General features: G+C 32.7%; 1 protein-coding gene across 5 annotated transcripts in view; it reads right to left on the reverse strand.

Annotated features, from left to right (window-relative positions):
* Positions 1 to 2,395: 2,395 nt before the first annotated feature.
* The window catches only part of LOC115882518 (kinesin-like protein KIF13A), a 39,152-nt gene continuing 27,559 nt past the window's right edge, over positions 2,396 to 13,988 (reverse strand). Inside the window, exons 9-25 of one of the 5 annotated variants that reach the window (XM_030900626.1) lie at positions 13,600 to 13,940; positions 13,400 to 13,543; positions 13,185 to 13,349; positions 12,802 to 13,129; positions 12,072 to 12,743; positions 11,678 to 11,869; positions 11,083 to 11,522; positions 11,002 to 11,019; positions 10,778 to 10,940; positions 10,145 to 10,159; positions 8,831 to 8,905; positions 8,316 to 8,485; positions 7,877 to 8,149; positions 7,465 to 7,750; positions 7,214 to 7,405; positions 6,666 to 6,818; positions 2,396 to 4,157 (exon numbers count right to left, since the gene is read on the reverse strand). In XM_030900626.1, coding sequence (XP_030756486.1) covers positions 4,081 to 4,157; positions 6,666 to 6,818; positions 7,214 to 7,405; positions 7,465 to 7,750; positions 7,877 to 8,149; positions 8,316 to 8,485; positions 8,831 to 8,905; positions 10,145 to 10,159; positions 10,778 to 10,940; positions 11,002 to 11,019; positions 11,083 to 11,522; positions 11,678 to 11,869; positions 12,072 to 12,743; positions 12,802 to 13,129; positions 13,185 to 13,349; positions 13,400 to 13,543; positions 13,600 to 13,940 — 3,704 coding nt within the window. In that variant the 3' untranslated portion in view covers positions 2,396 to 4,080. Of the gene's footprint in view, positions 4,158 to 6,665; positions 6,819 to 7,213; positions 7,406 to 7,464; positions 7,751 to 7,876; positions 8,150 to 8,315; positions 8,486 to 8,830; positions 8,906 to 10,144; positions 10,160 to 10,777; positions 10,941 to 11,001; positions 11,523 to 11,677; positions 11,870 to 12,071; positions 12,744 to 12,801; positions 13,130 to 13,184; positions 13,350 to 13,399; positions 13,544 to 13,599; positions 13,941 to 13,988 lie in introns of all 5 variants that reach the window. The other 4 variants (XM_030900624.1, XM_030900627.1, XM_030900625.1 and 1 more) reach the window with 4 other exon arrangements.

The raw sequence follows: 13,988 nt of genomic DNA on the forward strand, positions 1-13,988 counted from the left end.
GTTCTTATATTTCTGGTTCGTTTTTATTCCTATGTAACTGCAATCACAGCTACAACGCTTATATATTGATTGTCGTGGGGAACAAGGCGCGATTCCCAGGCCACCACGGGAAATACCGTATGATCGAATAAAAACGGCGTCAGCGATGGCTATGAAATGAAGATCGCTGTCATTTTATATGTAAATTTATATAGGAAATGCCATCGATCGTCATTTCCAAGCCAACTGGACGCCGTTTTTATTCGATCATACGGTATTATCGCGAGAATCGCGCCTAATATGGGTTTAATACGCTGTAGTTGTCCCAGGCCTGACCGAACTTATTCGTGCGTACGCTCGATAGTTTGATCACAGATTAGGTATCCTATAAGTATACAGATAAAAATCTTGTCCCTAATTCGTGGTACGAAAATTGTTTTTTATGACGATGAGCAAACGAGTAAATTTTCTTGTGGGCAAAAATAAACTCCTGTTTAAACACGTAATAACTGGGCCGGTCAGGCGCTGTCATGGCGCTGTGCACAATTTTAGAGGCCATAAGTGGGCGTGCTTGTGCGCAAACTAGTAACCTAACTAGTGCGCGACTACAAAAATTGGAACCATGAAAAACAATGCTTTTGACGATAAGTTTATAATCTGTATGACCTGTGGTTTGATGACAGAAGCCTTTCAATGGCTATTTTGGTTATTGCCAGGAGATGTGGCTTCAACGGTCATTTCGTAACACTGTTCAGAAATATAATTTCGTTATAAAGGAACTCGTGAAATGCCATTAAATTATATTATTATGGTTACAAATTACCATACCCCATTAAAGGCACATCAATAGTTTAATACTCATCATTAAATAATAATAGTAAACTAATAAATTTGATCGAGGTATACACTAGCGTCGCCATTGTATAAAAAAGAAACAGTTGGCTTAATTATATTACATTTGAACTAACGTAACAGCGTGGGATAAAATCGAAGAGGTAAAATGAACGTTGTAGTAGGCTCATACTATGATGTTTTATAATCAAAAAAGTAAAGATTTCAGTTAACTTTTTTTGCTGCCAGGGCTAATCTGGACGGTTTTATAATCAAAAAACAGCCTTGGATATTAACAGTTAACTGAAGATCTTCCACTGCGGCCCTAAAGGTCTCTTGTAGATCTATATAAATCTTCATTTTCATTACAAATGAATGTGTAATCGTCACGTCTCATAGAGAATTGAACTTAAAATCAGTTTCAAAAAAACATAAAACCACCACCAAACCAATATTTAAAAAGATCTAAAAATATAAAAAAAGAACATATCAAATATTTATATTCTTTATTTTGCTTTGTAGGACCACAGCTACAAATAATCTTTTTTTTTCTACAGCTACAAAAGTTTAAATAATTTATTAAATTAAACAACAAAAATATACACGATATATAAAATATTTATATCTATAAAAATTACAATTGCCGCTAACTTACAATAAAAAATACAACAGAAACCCACAAAATATATAAAACAGTTAAGCGTTTTGTTCATTTAGAGACATATATTAAAGTGTTTTTTATATTTATTTACATTCATAAATATACAGATTGTTGAGGACCGATCCAATTGAGAAAATGTTTATTTCCAATTCAGAAATTATGGTGTGAGATTGGTAGTTCTTAAAGCAAAGTGGTAAGCAAAATAGCTTGACATAAGTACACATTTGTTTTCGTCAAAAACTTGATTAAAACTATTGTGAATAAGATCACAAAAATCTACATAAATTATTGCTATTGTAAAATCTATATATGACCAAATAATTTTTCGAAGATTGCTTTTAAATATACTACGTCCAAAGTTAATCTATATATTTTTATTTTCTTTATATATATTATGATTAAGAATTGTCTATATTACAGATTATTAATACCAAAAAATACTTTTTTATGATTTGTGTACAAACAGATTTGTTTGGAGCTTCAATAACTATAAATACACGTTCCAACAGATATAATGGATATTTAATAGAAATATTCTTCCTAATTTTATTAAACTGGACAGAATTTGATTTTAGAATGGACAGGTAAAAAGGTCTAGTTTTTATTCTACATGATCAGAGTCAAAAGACTAATCAACTTGGACGACTAAACCTTATGTGTTGTGATTGAATGAATCACTGAGCAATAATATAACTTATAAAAAGACTAGAATATATTGCGTTTTATATAAATTTTACATGGAATGTTTCTTAATAAAATGACAATTTTTTGATTCAGCCGATAGAAATTTATTGTATTGATAAACGGATGAGCGTTAGATAGATAAATAGGACGTGTATTACGGGCTGAACCAAATTTTATAAAAGTGTTTTAACCAAAACTGCCAGCAAAAATATATAGAATCTACTGAATGTGATCTATTCTAAAAACACACAGATTACTCTTTAAATACTTTTATGTTGACTACCAATTTTTCTATTAAAGTTATATATTTCTAAGAATCTTGTCTTAAAACCTGACAGCACACAGAAAACAATGCTATTTATGAAAAGATGCCTGGATAAGTGAGGCTACATTCCAACAATAGCAAGCGTTTAGGCTTGGTGTTTTATTTTTGAGTGCTTGGGTGTTAGACTAACAAGGAATATCACAGAAATAAACACTTAAATTAACGAAAAATAAAACAAATAAAATTATAAACACAACACAGTCAACGCCTTAAAAAGTGTTTGATTTCTTGTTTGCAATTGACTTATACAAGCTCAAAGCATTTGGCTATACAACTTAAGAGAGATTAATCTTAAGACAATCAATCTTACGGATTTAAGCCAAACCTCAAAGCGCCTCGCCTTTGATTTATTTTAGCGTTCTAATTTTTAAACATCCACTAAATGTCATATATTTCAATTGTGTTTCACCAAAAAGCAGAGGTAGATACGTGGCTCAACGTACAACACGAATTATTGCAAAAGCGCGCTGGCCAATTACTTATTAGAAGTAAAAATTCCAATATTAACCACAAAATATCGCCTAATTCAAAAATGAAAATATCTACTGTCTGTTAATAATTCTAGCAATTCAATATTTGAAAACTAACAAAGAGATTTTTTGGAAACATTACACAGCACCACAAACATTTTTTGTGTAGAGTTTATAACTCTACAAACACATTACTTTTATTTTGTACTCTATATTATTGACATAACATAAAAGTTGTAATGATGTTACAAATATTGTTTTTTTTTAAATAAAACCGGTAAAAGATTTAAAAAATTAAACATAAAATATTCATATTATATAACAAGTTTATAGAACTATCACTAGGCAATGTCTTCACAATCATAACGGTTTGATCACATGATATTTTGGTGCCATTTCATGATAAAAGAGTTTTAAAATATTGACTGCTATCACTACAAAGTAATTTTAAGGACATTTTTTGACTATGCGTTATTTTGGTGGACTTATATACTCAACTTGTATAGTGTACTGCGCTAAATTGAATTATTTTCACTCTAAATTACAGGATATTGCGTTTTAATTTGACCAATATGGAATAATTAATTATTTATAAATTATTATTTAAAGTAATTCTTTTAATATAAAAAAAATAACATTTAATATAGAAAAACTAAAAGATTCCAAACACAAATCTATTTTCAAAAAATATTTTTTATGGAATAAATTTCCTTGTAAATAATTGGCATGTTTGGAAACTTTTACTTTTTCCATGAAAATATTAAGTTTATTTTATTAACAAGCATAATAAAATATTTATAATAAAAAACTTAAAAATGTATATTAACTGTACAAAAAAAAATACTAATACTCATAAAACTTTACAATTTTATTGAACTTTAAAGGACAATTTTCGATAAAATATTTTGAGAACTAAGTATTCCATATTAGACTACTTAAATCTGAGAATCCCGTATAAATACCTTTATTTACGTCTACGTAATAAGTGCGATATAAAATTTAGTGCGATCAAACAGCGAAGTGCAATGAAACTACGAGATGGCAAGGACAATTATATGCCACGTCAAGGACGGCTCACGTGGAACTACTGTGGATTAAATAGATGCCTTTATGATATACATATATATGACTTATTTAGCTTTTGAATTAATGCGCATCCCTACGTTGTTCAATCCACTTCCTCGCGATTTTGATCTTGGCAAGGTATCTGAAATCGAAATAACGCCTTAAATTAAAAAAAAAATAAAAATAAGTAGCCTAAAAGAGGAAATGCGTCAATTATTTATGATTAACAGTTGTCTTACTACTGTACTCTTATGGTACGTATACAATGGTGCGCTGCGCCGTGAACGCGCAGCGCGCGCGCCGAGCGTTGTCCGCGCGTTACTTTTATTGTTTTAACGAACATCCCGCGATCCATAGAAATCCCGCGAACATTCGTCTAATCGTTAATCATGTCTCTATCCTCCAAGAACTACGCAGTTTTAATCATGAGTAGTGCGACTCTTTAAACACTCCATTAATAAACAATATTCAAAGAAAAACACAAAAAAGGGAATTTATTCAAAGAAAATACACATAGTCACTGATAAACGCGCGCGGAATGCGTGCGGTGTCTTCACCGGCCGTTCCAATTGAACAACGAACAAAGCGGAGCGTCGAAAAACCGACCGGAGATGGTTTGTCGCTAGCTGTTTGTGCGCGGAGCGCGCGCAACTTGAAAACCCGTACCAATAAAGGCGAATCGGTGCGCGCGTGCAGCGCGCCAATGTATACGTACCATTACTTGAATCTGTCAGAATTCAGCAAGTAAATTGTGAGAAAGTTTAGAACCTAAAGGTTTGTTTACCAACCCGCCGCAGAACCGACACCGAACGATCACGCGCGTGCGCAGTAATTGAAATGTGTTCCAACAGAGATTTGACGGTTATCGGATGATACTATTTGCGTACCAACCTACCTTGGGATCGTTTAGTTACGATTTCAGAACGGTAATTTCGGTACATGGTCCAAATTGAGAACTGTTTGGGTTGACTTGACTTTGTTCAAGTTAGCAACCGATCGTTTAGAAGCGATGTCGAAACCAGATCGATACTATGTTCATTGCAAAACTAGTGTCGCTCAAATGCTGCGAAATATGGTATCACTATCACACTCTTGCACACGTGTCTAGACTGTCGCCTCGCCACAAAGCTAGAAATCAGAATATCGCTACAAATCGATGTTGCTACTGAACATAGTGCATCAAGCTACAAATTACTTTGCTATCGCTTTGAAACATGAACAAAGTTGCACCCCTGGTCCGGCTGATGCTTCTGTCTTGGTTAATTTTTACGAATTCGAATAAGTGTGCGTTATGCTTTTTCTTGTGAGTTTGTGTGGAGTAAATCGTTAGGAAATTTTAATAAATTTTTTATTTATAAAATAATGTTCAAAGATTCTACCACTGCAATAACAGGAAACTACGCATAACAGGATCATAAAAGAGAGGATAGGTAAGCGAGTTAGTGAGTATACAGTTGTTGAAACAACACTTACCAACAATTACTAGATTCTGATTCTCCATTTCAAGAATAATAATTATTATTATTGCAAATTACAAACAAAAACAATAGGGTTATGTCATAGATAAATGAAACAAGTTTAGATTGGAAAGTGCCCATAAGGACAATGTAAACACAATTTGGCGCTATTCTTGCAACGGTCGCGACCCAAAACTTTTGAAAATTTCGGAGCGGTTCGGCTTTTTCCGGAATTATATCGCCAAATATTGTTTATTCAAATTTATTATTATTTTCGTTTAATTTCATAAATAAAATACAGTGTGTTGCATACAAGAAACTTTATTTTATATAAGGACGCATGTATGAAATACCTATGAAACATTGGAAACCGACGTTATGCCACGATTCACGATGGTTTTTGCAGTTCACAGTTCACATCACAGCTTTTTAAGTTTTTAATGCCACTTTTTCACAATTATCATCGGTTGGAGTAAATAAAACTTGAATTAAACTCACAAGATAGCAATAATTACTTTGAAAATGGACGCTATAAACACTTTTCGGGATTTCTTTAATGAGAGCGGTTTAGATTTTGAAAGATTATTATGATTTTTTAAGATTCAGACTTTGACAAGAGAAAATTATTTCTGTTTTTGTTTGCCGTTGTTCTTAGCGACCGCTATAGCAGTGCCAGATCGCGTATAAAGGTCGCGACCCAAAATAATTTCGCGATCTAAAATTTATACGGGCTTTCCAATCTAAACTTGTTGCATTTATCATGGGTAATGTTATGAAATTCTAAACAAAAACAAAAAACCGATCGATACACGCACGCTTGACACTTTTGACAGTCTCGAAAACAATCCACAAAGCGTTCTAACGTTGATTACTTTTTGCACCGTCAAATTATTCGAAGTCCGCGCATGCTAACAAAGTGCAAGAAAACCGATTCGAGTACGATTTCGAAACGATCCCGAAATGCTGGTTGGAACAAACCTTAATCATCTGAATGAATGGCAACTGAAATGAACTGTAGGCAAGATAAAATATTTTATGAAATAAAAAAGAGTGAATACATCTTTTGCATACAAGGTGATCAAGAAATTATGGAAAGGTTGCATATCTAGTTCCCCAACAGGAAATCTAAGACAGAAAAACGGATCAACCTGTATATATATGTAAATAATTAAAAATGGATAATAATTAATTACCCTTATTCAACAGGCATTTGTTGCTCGCGGCCTTGTCCAATCGCATTGCTTTTCCTCTGCGATCAAAACTTAACTTGTCTGCCCTAACAAACATGCCGTGTTTTGGCTTGCATGTGAAATATCGGGACCCGTTAACGCTTCCATCGTTCTTTCCTAGAAAAAAAAAGAACAACATACATTCAGGAGAGTACTATCTAAAAAAAATCGAAAAAGGATCACAAATTAATAACTAATTAATTAATACTAATAAAATAATAATAAACTAATCTTTCTATGTACATAGCAAGTTTAATTTCCCAATATTATGTTCCAAGTTTCCAAGTTTTAAAATTAGTCTGATAATAAAAAGTAAGCCAGATATTGAACCATCATTTATAAGAGAAATACGCTTTTCTATTTTGGTAAATAAATGTCCCATGTTAACTAATATAACAATTATTAATAAAGTGATATAACAATGCACTATACAACAATACACAGTAGCTGAAAATTTACTCCATCAATACTTATTTGAATGGTAATATGTTGTTACAGAGTGCGAATGTTACCTTTTGGGGCATCTAATTCTACGCCTATCCATGTTCCAGGGGCAAATTCAGTCTCGCCAATATAGGCAACCACTCCGGTCGAATTATAAGGTCTAATACTGACACTTTCGCCAAGTACAACCCATTCAGGGACGGGAACATCGGAAATCTTGTGTATATCTAGTCGAGAACCATAACTGCTCTCATTATCATCTAAAAATCAAAATTATAAACATTTATAGATAAATCATTAATAAAAATATTTGATGTACCTTCTAACCGATCAATAGAGCTATTCATTGAATCTTTGTCGTGGGACATACTCAGTTTATCCGTAGAATTAGTCTTGTTACTCAGATGGGTCTGAGGGAACGACGCTCTGCTAACTAAATTCTTGTTTTGACTTCTTTTCCGTCGAATTACTCTAGCAGGTGACGATGGTTTGACGTTCTCGTTTTCTAAAGGTAAATTTGATTCGCTGTTCGAACTCTGAACCATTTCTTCCGAAGTTGCATTAGATGCCACATCTTCTATGTCCTCCTCAGATAGTGTTAATCTCTGAAATAAAAAAAATAGTAAACGACATAAATTTCAAAACCAAAAATCTCTGAAAAAAAATAGAATATATAATGATTAAAGTTCCTATTTATCAACAGTATGTTCAAATATTAAATAAATTCATACCTCAACACTAGACGACTTTTCGTCTTCAGCTACAGTTTGTAATTCAGTACTGACAGATTTATATTCTAAATCTGGAGTCTCGTCCACGCTGATACTTTTTAGCGACATGGAATCATCGCTGGATAAGTTGGTTATGGAGACGGCTTGGGAACCATATCCACTCGAACTTGCTGATGGCGTGCTGGTTTTTGGTGCCAACTCAGTTAAAGAATCCAAGGTTCTTGACGTCGGCAAAATATTCTTTTTCGCATTTCTGCCTGCTCTAGTATTAAACTGAAAAAAAAAAACAATACAAAATAAGTTTGCGTGTGTTATACCCTGAATATTGGTTTATTTACTGAAATGTATGATTGTTCACCTGAGATCGTATAGGGTTGCGGAGAGAAGGTTTACATCAATGTATTTTGCATGTATTTTAGTTCTTTTTTATTGTAATTACCTGATTGTTCACTTTTTCATCTAGTCCTTCTTCACACTGTTCTTCAATAGGTTCATCAGTTAAGAAATCCAATGAGTGTTTTCTTGGAAGGGGTTTGACTGGTTCTTCATGTAAAGTAGTCATTCTCAAACCCAGTTTTGTATTTGCTGGTGATGAGAGATTTGAAAACACTAAAAGACAGAATATATTAGTAAGTATAGCAGAATTGTAATGGTTAGATAAAACAATAAACTAGTGTTGAAAAAAAAAACGAATATTCATTAGAGTTGAATTTCAGCCAACAAATAATACAACTGTTGAACATAAAGTACAAAAGACTGTCTAATTTTTACATAAAATGGTAAAATATAAACGTGTGTGTTTATGAAATAATGAACGTATTTTTTGAGTAAATTAAATATTTGTTGTACAAAAGAGTGTATAATTAAAAATACTAGCCATTCATCTGCAACATAAACAAATCTACAAAACCAAAACTAAAATAAAAGTATTATGACGTGTTTTTACAAACGTACTTTTTGTACTGCTCGTAGGCTGTTGTAATCTTAGGGAATTCAAATTTATGTTCAGATTTAGGAATGTAGGGCGGGCTGAAAATATTAAAAATATTATTTGTTTTAGTTGTAAGCACTTCGCTGCTTTCCAAGGTCCTATCTACGATGAGATTACACTTTTAAAATGACACGGTGATCATTTTAAAGTCAAAGAGACGTAAGGTATCCGTACTAACAATTAACGATCATGCATCTGCCAATTGGAACAACTCGAACGACAATACACAACACATTATAGTTTATTCTTAATTTTAGGTCATTTGACGAAACTCCAGAAGTACCACTCCAATAAGGAAGGCTAATATACATCGCTTGTTAAATCCAATATGAAACAATGTATGAAATGAATAATTTACGGAAGCCCTCTTTATCTTGGTGGTAATTATCTTGTTAAATAAAGTTAGTCTAATGTATATTTACTACGCATGCTCACAATGCTCGCGAATTTTACTTAATTTGGTATTATTTTTTAATAATTTGTAACACTCCTTATATCTTAAAAATAATATAATATAATCATATTTTGCAGAAATAACGATCAAAATTTAATCCTCATGTAACAATAATTTAAGTTTTAGAAAAAAATTACAAAATTATTTACTCGTACCCTTCAAGTGAGAATAAGAATAGTAAGTAACAATTAGGGGGGGAGAGTAAAATATTTCATTCTAATTCCCAGTTAAATTTATTGGTATTTTTTTATTGCAAAATTAATTTTAAAAAACACCATATTACTTCTAATATATATGAGTGGTATTATAACAGAAATTTTGTAAAAGTCTCTGTGACTTTATTACAATATTCTAAATGATATAAGCAAAACGAAACTTCTTGAACTATGTTGAAAAATGTACAAATTAATTCTGATATGAAGCCCAGTAGCTTTTCTTGTAATCTCAATTTAACACTGTTAAATACAGAAGCCTCCTGATCCTGAGATAGAATTTATTGTCTCATGCGGCATTGTGCTGTATATATTGTACAAGTGCTTAAGATATATTTTATACACTTTTTACAATATATAATAAGAACTTTCATTTTATTAAAACTAAAATAATGGCAACTGATAAAACCAAAACATGCTCAGTTTTATTTTATTTCAATCTACGTCATCTCTACGGACTACAACAGTTTTTGAGTGGCATTAAATGCAGCAAATGCTCAAAACCTGTCAATCGATTCAAGCATCATTTTTCAATTAAAAAATATAGGTTCTTTAACAACCATTTTATCCACCTATGGTTAGCAATCTTAATATGCAAGCCTCCATTTTACCTGATAGAATGGAGCCTTGTGGTTGCAAAAAAACAAAATTCATAATTATTGTTGGATAGTTATGTAGCATTTTAGAGACTAATTTGAAAAATATGACAACTACCACTTCAAAAGTTGATATAAACTTTTAAGGCCAAAAATACTGATCAAAGTCAAAAAGATAATTTCTAAATATTTATGAGAAATAACAAATAAATATATTAATTTAAAGTTTTCAGCCAAAGAAACAGAAGTATAAAATATAAGTAACTTATAAGTTAATCGTTTTTAGTTGACTTTTTATAGACTGATTATTTTTTGCACAGTACTAATAGAATGACAGCAGATGTTAAAAGAATAAAGTTTATTTTATACTTCAGTTAAACAATTATACACTTAAAAGAAAAATATTAAACACTGTCCACCGATATAATTAATTACATCACTTCTGAAATATAAAATTTCAGATAGCTAAACATTAAACACCTAAAAATTCTAAATTTTTTACTTTAATTAATACAAACTCACACTATTCATCTAACTATTTTTGCTTTGAAATGCGTATTATAATATACCGTATAATATTAAGTGTGGATGTGGTATTATATCTCAAATTAATATATTGTAAAAAAGAAAATGAATTAGAATACTTACCAAGGCCTCCATAGGTCTTGGGTGGAGTGCTATCAGATTCTTTTCCTGTGCTACTTCGAGGTCTTAAGGGCATAATGCCATGCAATTCGCTGTTTAATTCTGAAACACTCTCAGATCTTGACATACGCAATGATTCAGTACTTGACGCATCTAATCTCAACAGCTGCAAATAGGATTGATAAAATTTACAAAGTTTAATAAATTTAAAGTATATCAAAGCATACCCCTTTGTTTTCCAAAGTCTGAGGCGATAAATAAGAAGAAAGGTTAAATAACGAAAGAGATGCAAAACGTGTTTTAAATACCTGAGAGAAGTTAGGAACACTGACGGTCTTCCTCATAAGAGGTTGCCCCTTGGCCTGAAGCAATTCCTTCACAGCCACACTCTGACGAAGTCGATCCAAGGTTAAAATACTTTCAACGGCGCTTACGCCTCTAGTGTATTTTTCTATGTATGTTTCCCCATCGCACAACGATGTGTTATTATCTCCTGACGCAGCTAACTGCGCCAAACTCTCCCTGTCTTCTAACTCTTCACTAGCTTTAGGTACATTTGAAACAACCAAGTAAGTAACTCCGCACGTCGTTATATCATCAGTTCTCACTATTTTCTTCTTAATTCTTTCGGCGATACTTTGTTTTTTATATATGTTTATGGCCAATCGCTTCCTCAGTACGAGATCCATTGGAGCAGGATGTGACAGACGAACAGTTATTCTCAGAATCATATATACCCTTTCGTTTGCTAATTAAAATAAGAAAAAATCAAAATAAACAATAATTTAACCAGCCGAAAATACATTTTTTTGAATAATAATTATTTCGGACAAACTAGAATTAATAACATGAATTTAGAGTAAATGCTGTGTGTAAAAGGTGTACACAAAAAATATTACTTACGTTCTGTAATCTTATTTAAATGCGGGCTATCATGTATAGAGGAATCCCAGCTTGCTATTGCACACACATCTTTCTCTAAATGCGTTAGGATCTTCAGTTCATAAAACTCCTTCCCATTCTCTTTAGGGAGAATTGAATTAATGCCTGTAACTGTTACCTCCTCACCAGACGTATGTGTAGATAGATCGTCAGCTGGAAAAAACAATGTCAGTAAATAATACTCTAAAATACAAGACATTAAGTGGTTTTGATAAAAAAAAACGTAACATTGTAGACCTGCGTTAATAATACTCCAAATATCTACGCAACTGTTAAAAAATTCGAAACAATTTAAGAAAAAAAAAACGTTTTTATTTCACCACCTAAAAGAGAAATAATAAACAACGCAACTTACCATTGAGGTCCAAAAATAAAACAGGTATATGAGGTTCCATTTCTGGCGGAGGGCTCCACCTAGCAGGAGCCCCAGGAATACCAGTGCCAGGTTGTGGAATGTAAACAGCATTAGTCTCTTCTGTCAAGTTAACTAATTGCTCCATCAGACTTTTTTCTCTTTCAAGATCCTGCTCTGTCTTGTCAATTTTTTCAGACAAATTTTGTAACTGCGAGTGCAAATATTGCTTCCTTTTTTGTAAAGCATCGCTCCATTTTTCTCTAAGTATCATTAAATCCTCCTCTTGGTAGGAGTCTAAAGGTCGTTGTAGTCTATTTCTGACAATGACACCGCCCACTTCGATTTTAATTATTTGTTGACAGATGATGGGTAGAGTACCAGAGTTTTGAACGGGTTTGACTCGAACTTGTATGCGCCTTTGCTGACCCTGTCTTAGCTGGCATATGCCTCCTGTTAGCATGTCATTTTTTAATAAAACTTCAACAGGAGCATATTCTCCTAAGTCATTTAACTCTAGTATATCAACCCACAGTTCGATTTTTCTAGTAAGCTCAGACCATCGATCCAGAAGTGACCGAGCAGTAGCTAACTGTTGTTCAACTTCCCAACCAGGTTTGTACTTTGAAAAACCAGCACTTCTGTTACCCCACACCTCAATGGATAGTGCACCTTCTATTGGGAGAATAGAAATTTCAATAAATAATTACTATAAAATTGCCTCATTATATACCTGCACAATGTTCAATAAATTCTTCTGATAAATTTATAGTAAAAATTCTATCATCATCAAACCTAGCAGTAGTAGAATGTTTTTGATTATTCTCGCCAATGTTCTTGTCTGGTACTACAACTAATTCACTATTCCAAAAGGTGTACTGACAAAATACAAAATGTGATAAAGAAAGCGGCAATCCAGTGGCTTGTTTTATGTGAACTCTACATTTGATTGAGGTACTGACAGGTTCATCATCCTCGTGACTACATTCTGAAGAATTATCCGAAGCAGCTTCGCAAATTCTGTCCTGCGGTAACGTACCTTCAATCCTACTAAGTTCAACCTAAAATAAAAAAGCAATCAATATATAAAATTATATATTTTAATGCAAAGTTTACTTGTAATCTTCCAGCGACTTCTCCCTGTTGACTAATAATAGGCGTATGATAATCTAAAGCGACATCGTGAAATAAAACTTCTAAAAATATGTTTGCTACGCCAATGAGATTATGATTTTCTTGGGATTCGAAAAATGGGTCAGGACCTGCCGTTTCATCCAATTCCTAGAAAACTCAATATAGTAACTAGAAACAGCAATATTTTATGGAGTTACATTTACACTGTCACCTCGTTCTTTCTGGTCTTCAAATAGTTCTCGCATGTCAATAATTTTGTTTTCAAGTTTTTCCATCGACCACACTTGACTAGAATTACCGCGTTTGACTAAAATAGCTGGTTCACTAACAAAAGCTCCTTTCTGTAATAATTATAGTGTAAAATGATTTGTTTTATATATAGGGAAAAAAATCTTACTCTTCTATTTGGACTTAAATTGGCCGGTGGAATTTGAAGAGTAACACTGAATTTAGTCTGCCTTCCAATTTCCTCAGCCAAAAAATTCGCTTCTTGTACTAGAGAGTTTGCCCTTAGAATATCTTCTTTTAACTGTCCTATACTCCTCTTAAACATCTCGTCCCTTTCTTGAGCCCATTTCTCCACTCTCATTTGAGTAGTGGGAGTACACGGCGTTGTTTTACCCAGCCCTATTCGCAAAGGATCATATGAATAAGGCGGATAAGGAGTAGAAGGAGATACCATGTTTCTAAGTTGTTGAAATTGCCTTTCATATTCCATTCTTTGTTTCTCTAAAGCAACTGGAAGAAAAATATATTATGAAGAAATTATACCGGTTTGTCCTGTGA

This window comes from Sitophilus oryzae, unplaced genomic scaffold (assembly GCF_002938485.1).
Source record: "Sitophilus oryzae breed Bouriz unplaced genomic scaffold, Soryzae_2.0 scaffold_177_pilon_pilon, whole genome shotgun sequence".
Taxonomy (NCBI): Eukaryota; Metazoa; Arthropoda; class Insecta; order Coleoptera; family Curculionidae; genus Sitophilus; species Sitophilus oryzae.